This window comes from Heptranchias perlo, chromosome 16, assembly GCF_035084215.1.
Source record: "Heptranchias perlo isolate sHepPer1 chromosome 16, sHepPer1.hap1, whole genome shotgun sequence".
In the NCBI taxonomy this organism is placed as follows: domain Eukaryota; kingdom Metazoa; phylum Chordata; class Chondrichthyes; order Hexanchiformes; family Hexanchidae; genus Heptranchias; species Heptranchias perlo.
The window spans coordinates 61,696,817-61,712,351 of NC_090340.1; the positions used below are offsets into that span (position 1 = coordinate 61,696,817).

The window sequence follows — 15,535 nt, forward strand, 5'->3', positions numbered from 1 at the left end:
TCCCAGCTTCTCCAGTCTCTCCACATAACTGAAGTCCCTCATCCCTGGTACTATTCTAGTAAATCTCTTCTGCACCCTCTCCAAGGCCCTAACATCCTTCCTAAAGTGTGGTGCCCAGAATTGAACACAATACTCCACCTGAGGCCTAACCAGTGTTTTCTAAAGGTTTAACATAACTTCCTTGCTTTTGTACTCTATGCCTCTATTAATAAAGCCCAGTATCCCGTATGCCTTTTTAACAGCCTTCTCAACTTGTCCTGCCACCTTCAAAGATTTGTGTGCATACACCCCCAGGTCTCTCTGTTCCTGCACCCCCTTTAAAATTGTACCATTTAGTTTATATTGCCTCTTCTCATTCTTCTTACCAAAATGCATCACTTCACACTTCTCTGCGTTAAATTCTATCTGCCTTGTGTCTGCCCATTTCACCAGTCTGTCTCTGTCCTCCTGAAGTCTGTCACTATCCTCCACATTGTTTACTACATTTCCGAGTTTCGTGTCATCTGCAAACTTTGAAATGATACCCTCTATATCCAAGTCCAGGTCATTAATATATATCAAAAAGATCAGTGGTCCTAATACTAACCCCTGGGGAACACCTCCGGTCTGAAAAACAACCGTTCACCACTACTCTCTGCTTTCTGTCTCCTAGCCAATTTTGTACCCACTCTGCCACTGTCCCTTTAATTCCATGGGCTTTAATTTTGATAACATGTCTATTATGTAGTACTTTATCAAATGCCTTTTGAAAGTCCAAATATACATCAACCACACAACCCTCATCACCCGCTTCCTAACGTCATCAAAAAACTCAAGCACGTGACTATTTCCAGTGGGGTTCCACAGGGCTCAATTCTTGTGGTATATATCAATGATTTAGACTTAAATGTAGGGGGCGAGATTAAGAAGTTTGCAGATGATACAAAAATTGGCCATGTGTTGGATAGTGAGAAAGAAAACTATAGACTGCCGGAAGATATCAAAGAACTGGTCAGGAGGGTAGAAAAATGGCAAAGGGAATTCAATCCTGAGAAGTGTGAGGTAATGCATTTGGGGAGGGCAAACAAGGCAAGGGAATACACAATAAATGGGAGGATACTGAAAAATGTAGAGGAAGTGAGGGACCTTGGAGTGCATGTCCACAGATCCCTGAAGGTAGCAGGACAGATAGATAAGGTGGTTAAAAAGGCATACGGGATACTTTCCTTTATTAGCTGAGGTATAGAATATAAGAGCAGGGAGGTTTTGCTGGAACTGTATAAAACACTAGTTAGGTCACAGAGTGAGTACTGCGTACAGTTCTGGTCACCACATTACAGGAAGGATGTGATTGCACTAGAGAGGGTACAGAGGAGATTTACGAGGATGTTGTCAGGACTGGAGAATTTTAGCTATGAGGAAAGATTGGATAGGCTGGGGTTGTTTTCTTTGGAACAAAGGAGGCTGAGGGGAGATTTAATTGAGGTGTATAAAATTGTGAGAGGCCTAGATAGAGTGGATAGGAAGGACCTATTTCCCTTAGCAGAGAGGTCAATAACCGGGGGCATAGATTTAAAGTAATCGGTAGAAGGATTAGAGGGGAGTTGAGGAGAAATTTTTTCACCCAGAGGATGGTGGGGGTCTGGAACTCACTGCCTGAAAGGATGATAGAGGCAGAAACCCTCAACTCATTTAAAAAGTACTTGGAAATGCACTTGAAGTGCCGTAACCTACAGGGCTACAGACCAAGAGCTGGAAAGTGGGATTAGGCTGGATAGCTCTTTTTCAACCGGCAAAGACACGATGGGCCAAATGGCCTCTTTCTGTGCCATAAACTTCTATGATTCTATGATGCTAAGCAAGTTAATCAAACACAATTTTCTTTTAACAAATCTGTGCTTACTTTCATTTATTAGCCCATACTTTTCCAAATGCCAATTAATTTTGTCCCGGATTATTGTCTCTAAAAGTTTCCCCACCACCGACGTTAGGCTGACTGGCCTGTAGTTGCCGGGTTTATCACTCTCCCCTTTTTTAAACAGGGGTGTAGCATTTGCAATCCTTCAGTCCTCCAACACCGACCCCACATCTAAGTAGGATTGAAATATTGTGGCCAGAGCCTCCGCAATTTCCACCCTTCCTTCCCTCAGTAACCTCGGATGCCTCCCAACTGGATCAGGGGACTTATCTACTTTAAGCACTGCCAATCTTTTAAGTACCTCCTCTTTATCTATTTTTATCCTATCCAATATCGCTGCTACCTCCTCCTTTACTGCTACAATGGCAGCATCCTCTTCTCTAGTGAAGACGGATGCAAAGTATTCGTTTAGTACCTCTGCCTCCCCAAGAAGATCTCCTTTTTTGTCCCGAATCGGTCCCACCCTTCCATTGACTGCCTTTTTACTATTTACATGTTTGTAAAAAACTTTTGGGTATCCTTTTATGTTAGCCACTAATCTATTCTCATCCTCTCTCTTTGCCCCCTTATTCCCTTTCTTAGATCTCCTCTGAACTTCCTGTATTAGAATAGAATCATAGAAAGGATTAGAGGGGAGTTGAGGAGAATTTCTTTTCACCCAGAGGGTGGTGGGGGTCTGGAACTCACTGCCTGAAAGGGTGATAGAGGCAGAAACCCTCAACTCATTTAAAAATTACTTGGATGTGCACTTGAGGTGCCGTAACCTACAGGGCTACGGACCAAGTGCTGGAAAGTGGGATTAGGCTGAATAACTCTTTTTCAACCGGCTAAGACACGATGGACCGAATGGCCTCTTTCTGTGCCATAAACTTCTATAATTCTAAGCAAGTTAATCAAACACAACACGGAAGGAGGCCATTTGGCCCATCGAGTCCATGCTGGCTCTATGCAAGAGCAATCCACCAGCTAGTCCCACTCCCCTGCCTTATCCCCGTGGCGCTGCAAATTTTTTCCTTTCAAGTACTTATCCAGTTCTCTTTTGAAGGCCACGATTGAATCTGCCTCCACCACCCCCTCGGGCAGTGCATTCCAGATCCTACTCAGCCTGGTTCTCTACTGTATTATGAACCTTACATTCATCATAAGTCTCCTTTTTCTGTTTCATTTTAATCTCTATATCTTTAGTCATCCAGGGAGCTCTAGCTGTGGATGCCCTTCCTTTCCCCCTCATAGGGATGAGTCTACTCTGTATCCGAACCAACTCCTCCTGGAAGGCTTCCCATTGTTCAATTACTGTTATTAGAACATTGGTGTGATGCCAAGGAGTATTACTGAGACACTGACTCATGAGCGTGGGGAGTGACCCTGGAACCAGAAGCAATGGGAAGGAACAGGAGGTCTCGCTCTACTGGGATGGGGGGGAGGGGGGAGGTCTTAGGGTCTAACAGTTTTATTGAAGGGTCCTAGGCCCCTGGACCTCTGGGGGCTTACAGTATTCCTGGAACATAGAAGAGGGAAGTTCTAGAAACACTGGGGCAAGATCATGGGATCTGGGGATAGTGTTTTGGGGAAATGTGGGAGTGGGGGTGGGATGTTTCAGGGCCTGGGAGCATTAAGGCATTTTTGGGATCACTAGGAATGCAGTCTAGGGGTTTGTGAGCACTGAAAAAATAAACAATGCAGTCAGTACAGTGTCCGTAATATAGACATTCCACAAAATGCAAATTAAATAGTTAACAATGAAGATCATACAGGATCTGAAAGGAAAGAGAAAAGTACACACTACTGAAAATGATCTGCACGTCAACAACACAAACAGCTTCGTAAAAAAGTGGGACTGAGAACTAAATCTAGAAATAGTTGGACTTTCTCTATCATCTTCCTATAGGGTCACAGTACCATAGAAATCTACATCACAAAATGGACCATTTGGCCCATCGTTGTCTGTACTGGCTCTTCGCTAGGGCAATCCAAAAATAATCCCATTGCCCTGCTGCCTCCACATAGCCCTGTATCTCTCTCTGTTTCAAATATTTAACCAACTTCCCCTTCGAAGTTGCAATGCTCTCTGCTTCGATCTCTCTCTGTAAGGAAATTTCTCCTAATCTCTCTCCTCAGTTTTTTTTTATTGACAACTTTAAATTTATGACCCCTTGGTCACCGACTCACAATCAGAGAAAACAGTCTTTCTCTATTCACCCTATTAAGACCCTGCATGATTTTAAAAACCTCCTATTAAATCTCCTCTTCGCCTTCCCTGCTCCAGTGGAAATAGTCAAACACATCAGAGAATAGTTTTGCAATAACTATGGAGGCACTGTACCGCGATGCAGCACTGACTCACACAAGATACCAGAGGGCACTGGCATCGTTGCGCCCGACTTTGTGATATGAGGCAGCACCCTCACGAGAAAAGGGAAGAAAATTAGGGGGTGGGGGGGAGTTGCATTGAGAGGCATAATGACGCCACACATTGGTGTACCAACAGAGTGATAATAGAACGTGGGACTGACCTCAGAATGAGCCAGTGCTGGTTGGGGCCATCCATTGTAGTGAGCCTTCATCTAGAAGCAATCATTTGCTACTCAAGCTAAAATTCAGCTCAGGGTGGCATTAAGAGTCAATCACATAGTGTGGACTGGAACAATAACAGAAAGTGCTGCAAAAGCTCAGCAGGTCAGGCAACAGTCTAAACATTCACTCCCTTCACCACCGGCGCACAGTGCCTGCAGTGTGTACCATCCACAGGATGCACTGCAGCAACTCGCCAAGGCTTCTTTGACAGCACCTCCCAAACCCGCGACCTCTACCACCTAGAGGGACAAGAACACCAGGCACATGGGAACAACACCACCTGCACGTTCCCCTCCAAGTCACACACCATCCCGACTTGGAAATATATCGGCCGTTCCTTCATCGTCGCTGGGTCAAAATCCTGGAACTCCCTTCCGAACAGCACTGTGGGAGAACCTTCACCACACGGACTGCAGCGGTTCAAGAAGGCGGCTCACCACCACCTTCTCAAGGGCAATTAGGGATGGGCAATAAGTGCCGGCCTCGCCAGCGACGCCCACATCCCATGAACGAATAAAAAAAAACATCCGTGGAGAGAGAAACAGAGTTAACGTTTCAGGTCGATGACCTTTCATCAGAACTGGAAGCAGTTAGAGATTTAGCAGTTTATAAGCAAGTACAGGACCAGGGAAAAGGGGAGGACAAAGCCAATGGACTGGAGCCCTATGTAGGCCAGACTAGGTAAGTGGTGGCAGGAACCCTTCTCATTATGAACCAGTTGAGTGCATTACCAGCATTGCCAGATGTATTGAATTCAATTGCACAACTTGGCATGGTGGGTCTTGAACTCATGACTCCATGGATGCCAGTTGAATAGAATAGTCACTGCGCTGGCACATCCACGATTCTCCACATTGAGAATTCTCAATCTTGGCTGTGACATGAGGACGTGATGGAGGTGAGATACTTCCCCCACATGGGGGTGCAAGAGGGACATCATGCGAGCAAATCACCTCAGGAGGCTCTCCTGGACTTCTTCGTGACTGGACCCAAAGCAGCAAAGGAAGAGGTCACGAGACAGCTATGCGACCATGGTGGACAATGCCGGACAGGGAAAGACCCTCTGGTTCATTTAGCCTGTCCCACACAACTGTGATGCCTTGAGCATCACAATACATACCCTCCCCACCCTACCCGGAAGCCATGTGATCTCCTGGGAGAAGCAAAAACCCAGATTCAACAGCAACAACAACTTGCATTTATATAGCACCTTTAACATAGTAAAACGGCCCAAGGCGCTTCAAACAGAATTTGACGCCAAGCCTCACAAGGAAAAGTGACCAATACTTTGGTCAAAGAGGTTGGTTTTAAGTAGCATCTTAAAGGAGGAGAGCTTTAGGGAGGGAATTTTTTTTTTTATTTGTTCATGGGATGTGGGCATCACTGGCAAGGCCAGCATTTATTGCCCATCCCTAATTGCCCTCGAGAAGGTGGTGGTGAGCCGCCATCTTGAACCGCTGCAGTCCGTGTGGTGACGGTTCTCCCACAGTGCTGTTAGGAAGGGAGTTCCAGGATTTTGACCCAGCGACGATGAAGGAACGGTGATATATTTTCAAGTCGGGATGATGTGTGACTTGGAGGGGAACGTGCAGGTGGTGTTGTTCCCATGTGCCTGCTGCTCTTGTCCTTCTAGGTGGTAGAGGTCGCGGGTTTGGGAGGTGCTGTCGAAGAAGCCTTGGCGAGTTGCTGCAGTGCATCCTGTGGATGGTACACACTGCAGCCACAGTGCGCCGGTGGTGAAGGGAGTGAATGTTTAGGGTGGTGGATTGGGTGCCAATCAAGCGGGCTGCTTTATCTTGGATGGTGTCGAGCTTCTTGAGTGTTGTTAGAGCTGCACTCATCCAAGCAAGTGGAGAGTATTCCATCACACTCCTGACTTGTGCCTTGTAGATGGTGGAAAGGCTTTGGGGAGTCAGGAGGTGAGTCACTCACCGCAGAATACCCAGCCTCTGACCTGCTCTCGTAGCCACAGTATTTATATGGCTGGTCCAGTTAGGTTTCTGACCCCCAGGATGTTGATGGTGGGGGATTCGGCGATGGTAATGCCGTTGAATGTCAAGGGGAGGTGGTTAGACTCTCTCTTGTTGGAGATGGTCATTGCCTGGCACTTATCTGGCGCGAATGTTACTTGGCACTTATGAGCCCAAGCCTGGATGTTGTCCAGGTCTTGCTGCATGCGGGCTCGGACTGCTTCATTATTTGAGGGGTTGCGAATGGAACTGAACACTGTGCAGTCATCAGCAAACATCCCCATTTCTGACCTTATGACCATAAAACTTCTATGATTCTATTTACATGGGTAAGATGGGTATAGAGGGATATGGGCCAAGTGCAGGCAATTGGGACTAACTTAGTGGTATAAACTGGGCGACATGGACATGTTGGGCCGAAGGGCCTGTTTCCATGTTGTAAACATCTCAGAGGCCAGAATTGGAGGAGCGCAGAGATCTCGGAGGGTTGTAGGGCAGGAGGAGGTTACAGAGATAGGGAGGGACGAGGCCATGGAGGGATTTGAAAACAAGGATGAGAATTTTAAAATCGAGGTGTTGCCGGACCAGGAGCCAATGTAGATCAACGAGCGCAGGGTGGTGATGGGCGAGCGGAACTTGGTGATCCAGCTGGTGAATGCATCTTGATAGAGCAATAGGAAGAAAGTTCGAGGCAGATAGGAAGTCCCAGGAGCAGAAGAGTCCATCAGGCCAGGACCAGAATTTGAAAAAATGTAAATATAAACTTTGAATCTCACAGCTGGAGAAAAGGACCACAAAAATTCAGATGTTTAATCATGAAATATGTCAATTGTGTTTTCAAGATACACTCGGTGTGGCACAAGGACGGACAAACTATATATGTTCTCCGTGGAGAGGGGGTAGGAACTATTTTTAAGGTGGATCCTGACACTGGAAATATTGGTGTCTACAGAAAGTTGGATCGAGAGAAGAAGGACCGTTATAAATTAGAAGGGCTTGTGATTAACAAAAAGTCTATGAAGCAAGTGGGTCGTTCAACTAACTTCAGCATTCAGGTACTGGACATCAATGACAACGCACCCATATTTACAAAAGACCCGTTTAATGGAACTGTCCCCGAGATGTCCGGCAAAGGTAAGAACAAGGTGACGTGTGTCAGGAGGGTCAACAAGGGTTAGATACAGAGTAAAGCTCCCTCTACACTGACCCATCAAACACTCCCAGGGCAGGTACAGCATGGGTTAGATACAGTGTAAAGCTCCCTCTACACTGACCCATCAAACACTCCCTGGGCAGGTACAGCACGGGTTAGATGCAGAGTAAAGCTCCCTCTACACTGTCCCATCAAACACTCCCAGGGCAGGTACAGCACGGGTTAGATGCAGAGTAAAGCTCCCTCTACACTGTCCCATCAAACACTCCCTGGGCAGGTACAGCACGGGTTAGATACAGAGTAAAGCTCCCTCTACACTGTCCCATCAAACACTCCCTGGGCAGGTACAGCACGGGTTAGATACAGAGTAAAGCTCCCTCTACACTGTCCCATCAAACACTCCCAGGGCAGGTACAGCACGGGTTAGATGCAGAGTAAAGCTCCCTCTACACTGTCCCATCAAACACTCCCAGGGCAGGTACAGCACGGGTTAGATACAGAGTAAAGCTCCCTCTACACTGTCCCATCAAACACTCCCAGGGCAGGTACAGCATGGGTTAGATACAGAGTAAAGCTCCCTCTACACTGTCCCAACAAACACTCCCAGGGCAGGTACAGCACGAGATTCAATCAGAATACCCGCCACTGAAGCCCCCTGACAGAGACCGACGTCCCACCCTGGGCAATGCGAGCGGCCCCATGCCCCCTGCGGTCTGGGATGGGGAAGGGGTCTCCAAACTGCGACGGAGGCGGGCAGGGTCCTGCTCCGGCGTACGTCCGCCATCGGCAAAGCAGCCCCCACAGAATTTTGGGCCGTTTGTGTTCAGCTTAATAGTCTAGCGCTGATATTAATAACTGCAAAGCTATTTCTGATGTTTGAGTCGTAATATTGATCTTTCTTTCAGTGTCGCGGTGCGCGAGCTGAGGATTAGTTGGGTCGGGGAAATGGGAGGTTCTCTGGACCTGTCTGCAGACGACGGACTGGAGTCTCAAGACGCCTGGGATACCAAAGGACAGACGCTTAGCACCTTTCCCATGATATTCCTTTGTCCTCTGATGCAGACATTAACCTCTTTGGTATAAATGGGTTAATGCTTCCATCAAAAATGGAGGACCGAAGAACGTTACACGAATGCGCTGGCCGTTCTCCGCTAATTTCGCCAACTGAACAGATTTGACCACGCGCCACACGATAATTTGTGACTCTGTTATTTTCCCCCCTTCCCTCCTCTCCCCAGGGACCTCCGTTCTCACCGTGAGTGCTCACGATCCGGACGACCCAACTGTTGGTAAACACGCAAACGTAACCTACAAGATTCTGAACAGCCTGGGGAATTTCTTCATCGAGCAGCTGACAGGTAATCAGCGCTGGCGTTCTAACCCAACCCCATTCCTCGGAAACTGTTGGTGGGGTGAAATCGGCCTTCACCGGACGGGCCTGTAGCAGATCGACAGCCCCCTTTTACACCAGACCCGATTCGATGGAAGAGCAAAATGGAGTGCGGTGTAAAAGCGGACTGGCAATTCACTCTCGGCACTTTTAGCACTTCTGGCGAAGGCCATTTTCACCCTGCTTTTCTCTTGCTCTCATTCTCTTTCTTTACTTGACAATTTTTCTCCCCTCCTATCTCTTCTTGCTCGAATACAGTCCCATGAGTTCCCTGCACCAAGAGGCTGTTCCTCATGTGTGAACCTGGGAATTAAGAGCATAATAATTAGGAGCAGGAGTAGGGCACACGGCCCCTCGAGCCTGCTCCGCCATTCAATCAAGATCATGGCTGATCTTCGACCTCAAATCTACTTTCCCGCCTGACCCCCATATCCCTTGATTCCCCTAAAGTCCAAAAATCTATCCATCTCAGCCTTGAATATATTCAATGACTGAGCATCCACAGCCCTCTGGGGTAGAGAATTCCAAAGATTCACAACCCTCTGCGTGAAGAAATTCCTCCTCATCTCAGTCTTGAATGGCCGATCCCTTATCTTGAGACTAGTTCTAGACTCTCTAGCCAAGGAAAACTGTCTCTCAGCATTTACCCTGTCAAGCCCCCTAATAATCTTATATGTTTCAATGAGATCACTTTTCATTCTTCTAAACTCCAGAGAGTATCGGCCCATTCTACTCAACCTCTCCTCCTAGGACAACCCTCTCATCCCAGGAATTAATCTAGTGAACTTTTGTTGTACTGCCTCCAAGGCAAATATATCCTTCCTTAGATAAGGAGACCAAAACTGTATGTAGTACAACAAGTGAGGTCTCACTAAAGCCCTGTAGAACTGTAGTAAGACGTCCCTACTCTTGTACTCCAACCTCCTTGCAATAAAGACCGACATGCAATTTGCTTTCCTGATTGCCTGTGTAACTGCATACTAACTTTTTGTGTTTCTTGTGTGAGGACACGCAAATCTCTCCGAACACCAACATTTAAGAGTTTCAATGTTTCATTTAATTGTGCGTCAGTAGCTATTTTTGTTGTTATTGTCAGATGTGTCTCAGTGGCTAGCACACTCACCTCTGAGTTAAGAAGGTTGTAGGTTCAAGCTCCCACTCCAGAGACTTGAGAACAAAATCTAGCCTGATACTCCCAGTGCAGTGCTGAGGGAGTGCTGCACTGTCGGAGGTGCTGTCTTTCAGACGAGACGTTAAACCGAGGCCCTGTCTGCCCTCTCAGGTAGACATAAACCATCCCATGGCACCATTACAAAGACGAGCAGGGGAGTTATCCCCACTGTAGGGGGCATGATTGGCAAATTTTCAGACGACACAAAAATTGGCCGTGTAGTTGATAGTGAAGAGGATAGCTGTCGACTCCAAGAAGATATCAATGGGTTGGTGGAGTGGGCGGAAAAGTGGCAAATGGAGTTCAACCCGGAGAAGTGTGAGGTCATGCACTTAGGGAGGGCAAACAGTAAAAGAGAATACGCAGTAAACGGGAATATATTGAGAGGGGTAGAGGAAGTGAGAGACCTTGGAGTGCATGTGCACAGGTCCCTGAAGGTGGCAGTACAGGTAGATAGGTTGCATACGGAATGCTCTCTGTTATTAGCCGAGGTACAGAATACAAAAGCAGGGATGTAACGATGGAACTGTATAAAACGCTGGTAAGGCCACAGCTGGAGTATTGTGCGCAGTTCTGGTCACCACATTACAGGAAGGATGTAATTGCTCTGGAGAGAGTGCTGAGAATGTTGCCAGGGCTTGAAAATTGCAGCTACGAGGAGAGATTGGATAGGCTGGGGTTGTTTTCCTTGGAGCAGAGGAGGCTGAGGGGAGACTTGATTGAGGTGTACAAAATTATGAGTGGCCCAGATAGAGTAGACAGGAAGTACCTGTTTCCCCTAGCGGAGAGTTCAAGAACTAGAGGACATAGATTTAAGCTGATTGGCGGAAGGATTAGAGGGGACATGAGGGAAATCTTTTTTACCCAGAGGGTGGTGGGTGTATGGAATTCGCTGCCCGAATTGGTGGTAGAGGCAGGGACCCTCAACTCTTTTAAAAAGTACCTGGACCTGCACCTAAAGTGCTGTAAGCTGCAGGGCTACGGACCGGGTGCTGGAAGGCGGGATTGAAATGGGCACCTGGCTGTTCTTCGAGCCGGTGCAGACACGATGGGCCGAATGGCCCCCTTCTGTGCTGTATCTTTTCTATGGTTCTATGGTTCACTGTCCTGGGCCAATATTTATCCTGCAACCGGCATCACTAAAAAACAGATTATCTGGTCATTCTCACATTGCTGTTTGTGGGATCTTGCTGTGTGCAAATTGGCTACCCCGTTTCCTACATAACAACAGTGAAGCACTGTGGGGTTGTGAAAGGCGCTATATAAATGCAAATTTTTTCTTTCTTCTATTTGACTGTTGAAGAGAGAAAGGACTTGCATTTATATGACGTTTTTCACGACCTCAGGACGTCTCAGAGGGCTTTACAGCCAATGACGTACTTTTGAAGTGTAGTCACTGTTGTAATGTAGGGCTTCACAGCAGATTTTGATACCCACCAGATCATCCAGCTATGTATTGTTTTTACGGCAAGAAAGATTGGTTGGCCATTAGGAGTGGGAATACTGAATAATTTTTCCCACTCCCTACCCCAGTCCAGGAGCAGCCCAACTAATGCCCCATCGGAGAACAACTGAGTCCAAACAAGGAATTGAATCTTGGGATCATCTGGCCAGCATGGTTTAGTAGCAGGTTATGTGGTGCCTTTATACCCTGTGCCATTTGGGAGCTCTTTCTATCTTGCCTTGCGCCAGGTATTATTTCCGGTGACTCAAAGAATGAGTGGACTCAAAACAGCTCCCAGCCTTCCTTGGGAATGCCATGTAGGTGTGTGACAATGTCACAGAGTGACAGGCCATCCAATTTTCACCCCTCCTCTCACTGCCAGTTAGAGCCTCTCCAGATAGCTTGCCCAAGTGCATAACCTCACCATACAGGACATTAGTATTTTTTTATTTGTTCATGGGATGTGGGCGTCGCTGGCAAGGCCGGCATTTATTGCCCATCCCTAATTGCCCTTGAGAAGGTGGTGGTGAGCCGCCTTCTTGAACCGCTGCAGTCCGTGTGGTGAAGGTTCTCCCACAGTGCTGTTAGGAAGGGAGTTCCAGGATTTTGACCCAGCGACGATGAAGGAACGGCGATATATTTCCAAGTCGGGATGGTGTGTGACTTGGAGGGGAACGTGCAGGTGATGTTGTTCCCATGTGCCTGCTGCTCTTGTCCTTCTAGGTGGTAGAGGTCGCGGGTTTGGGAGGTGCTGTCGAAGAAGCCTTGGCGAGTTGCTGCAGTGCATCCTGTGGATGGTACACAGTGCGCCGGTGGTGAAGGGAGTGAATGTTTAGGATGGTGCATGGGGTGCCAATCAAGCGGGCTGCTTTGTCCTGGATGGTGTCGAGCTTCTTGAGTGTTGTTGGAGCTGCACTCATCCAGGCAAGTGGAGGGTATTCCATCACACTCCTGACTTGTGCCTTGTAGATGGTGGAAAGGCTTTGGGGAGTCAGGAGGTGAGTCATTCACCACAGAATACCCAGCCTCTGACCTGCTCTTGTAGCCACAGTATTTATATGGCTGGTCCAGTTAAGTTTCTGGTCAATGGTGACCCCCAGGATGTTGATGGTGGGGGATTCGGCGATGGTAATGCCGTTGAATGTCAAGGGGAGGTGGTTAGACTCTCTCTTGTTGGAGATGGTCATTGCCTGGCACTTGTCTGGCGCGAATGTTACTTGCCACTTATGAGCCCAAGCCTGGATGTTGTCCAGGTCTTGCTGCATGTGGGCTTGGACTGCTTCATTATCTGATAATGGTAATCTCACCACTCCACAGCACAGCCCTGGGCTACACCAACATTGAAAGTAAATCTGTATTAGACTTTCTTTTAGCTGGCAGGGCTGTAAGCTTCTTATCCTATTTAAGCCATGGGAATGTCAACCACTTTAGCTGTTAGCTGTGGTTCAGTGAGTGGCATTCCTACCTCTGAGTCAGAAGGTCGTGGGTTCAAGCCCCACTCCAGAGACTTGAGCATATAATCCAGGCCAAAACTCCCAGTGCAGTACTGAGGGAGTGCTGCACTGTCAGAGGTGCTGTCTTTCAGATGAGATGTTAAACTGAGGCCCCTATCTGCCCTCTCAGGTGGACATAAAAGATCCCATGGCACTATTTGAAGAAGAGCAGCCCTGGCCAATATTTAACACTAGAAACAGATTATCTGGTAATTATCCCATTGCTGTTTGTGGGACCTTGCTGTGCGTAACAACAGTAACTGGACTTTAACCTGATCCATTGTATGTAAAGCACTTTGAGACATTTCTGAGATGTGTGAACAGGCTGTTCTATCAATGCAATTCTTTCTTCCTTGACAGAGAGTTTGTCTGTGATGAATCTCACTTTCCGCATCGTAAAAGGACACCGTTGATTAAAAATGTTATTCTTCTCCACTTTCTTATAGGAGTCATTCGTGTGAAGACCCCTGACCTGGACAGAGAGAAGAAGAAAGACTATCAACTGGTGATCCAAGCCAAGGACATGGGTCTTGATGAAGGAGGAATGAGCTCAACGGCAACTGTTTACATCTCTCTCAGCGACATCAATGACAACGCACCCTTCTTCCCTCGCAGTAAGATCCTTTCCCACCTACTGGTGACCAACTCAGGGACTTAGGATCAGGAGGAGGCCATTCAACCCCTCGAGCCTACTCCGCCGTTCAAACAGATCATTGGCTGATCTGTATTTCAGCTCCATTTTCCGTCTCTAGTTTCATATTCCTCGATTCCCTCACCCAACAAAAATCTATCAATCTGTCTTGAAAGTTCCAATTGTCCCCCAGCAGCCACAGCCTTTTCATAGAATCATTGAAAGTTACGACACAGAAGGAGGCCATTCAGCCCATTGTGTCTGTGCCAGCCAAAAAAAAAGAGCTATCCAGCCTAATCCCACTTTCCAGCTCTTGGTCTGTAGCCCTGTGGGTTACGGCATTTCAAGTGCACATCCAAGTACTTTTTAAATGAGTTGAGGGTTTCTGCCTCTACCACCCTCTCAGGCAGTGAGTTCCAGACCCCCACCGCCCTGTGGGTGAAAACATTTCTCCTCAGCTCCCCTCTAATCCTTCTACCAATTACTTTAAATTTATGCCCCCTGGTTATTGACCTCTCTGCTAAGGGAAATAGGTCCTTCCTATCCACTCTATCTAGGCCCCTCATAATTTTATACACCTCAATTAAATCTCCCCTCAGCCTCCTCTGTTAGAGGAAAACAACCCCAGCCTATCCAATCTTTCCTCATAGCTAAAATTCTCCAGCCCTGGCAACATCCTCGTAAATCTCCTTTGTACCCTCTCCAGTGCAATCACATCTTTCCTGTAATATGGTGAGCAGAACTGTACGCAGTACTCAAGCTGTGGCCTAACCAATGTTTTATACAGTTCCAGCATAACCTCCCTGCTCTTTTGAGAGACAGAGTTCCAGATTGCCACTAATTTTTGTGCGAAAAAGTGCTTCCTAAATGTCCCCCTCATTCTTGAGGGAGGAAGGGGAGAAAATTGACAAGAGGAAAAAGTAGTGCTGAAAGCTTGAAGGTCGGCACCAGTGAGTTCAGATGACCTCAGAGCCCTAATGTTGCTCCCCTGATCCCTTTTAAAATGTATTTTCTTTTCCCCCTCCTCCTCCCCCTCAGCCAACCCAAATGCAAATATAAAATCTTGGCTTAGTACTTATAGTGTCACATCTAACAGTGAATTTTCACAGTTAAAGCACCATTAAGGATAGCTGAATCAATGTTGCAGACTGTATTCTGTCATCCATAATATCAGGTAGATAACTCGCAACGTAATTTAAGTGTTATTCTTTCTGTCCTCTCTCAACCAAAGTATAAGTGTCACACCTACCTGTGCAGGGTTTTCCAGACCATAATACTCTTTGGGGTGAGGGGGCTGAAATAGGTTTTTGGTAGTAGCACAAAATGGCCCAACCCGATTTTCATTTGCAAATCCGGGCTGGTCTTTAAAATAACGAAGAGGCTGAGTGCGAGATACCGTTTGTGCGAAACAAATGGGAGAGAGGCAAAAATCGACCAGCAAATTCCAGAGATTCACAATTCACAGTGTATCTCTTCATCCCCTGAACTTGACGGCCGATTTGTGCATGAATGAAGGTGTGTGTCATTAAGGTGAATAAAGGCGTGTGTCATTAACGTGAATAAAGGCGTGTGTCATTAACGTGAATAAAGGCGTGTGTCATTAACGTGAATGAAGGCGTGTGTCATTAACGTGAATGAAGGTGTGTGTCATTAAGGTGAATAAAGGCGTGTGTCATTAACGTGAATGAAGGCGTGTGTCATTAACGTGAATAAAGGCGTGTGTCATTAACGTGAATGAAGGTGTGTGTCATTAAGGTGAATAAAGGCATGTGTCATTAACGTGAATGAAGGTGTGTGTCATTAACGTGAATG

General features: G+C 47.0%; 1 protein-coding gene across 3 annotated transcripts in view; it reads left to right on the forward strand.

Annotated features, from left to right (window-relative positions):
- Positions 1-15,535, forward strand: part of LOC137333812 (cadherin-5-like) — a 116,891-nt gene that overhangs the window by 82,813 nt on the left and 18,543 nt on the right. For all 3 annotated transcript variants that reach the window (XM_067998167.1, XM_067998168.1, XM_067998169.1), the window contains exons 3-5: positions 7,284-7,575; positions 8,833-8,952; positions 13,539-13,706. In XM_067998167.1, coding sequence (XP_067854268.1) covers positions 7,284-7,575; positions 8,833-8,952; positions 13,539-13,706 — 580 coding nt within the window. The remainder of the gene's footprint in view (positions 1-7,283; positions 7,576-8,832; positions 8,953-13,538; positions 13,707-15,535) is intronic.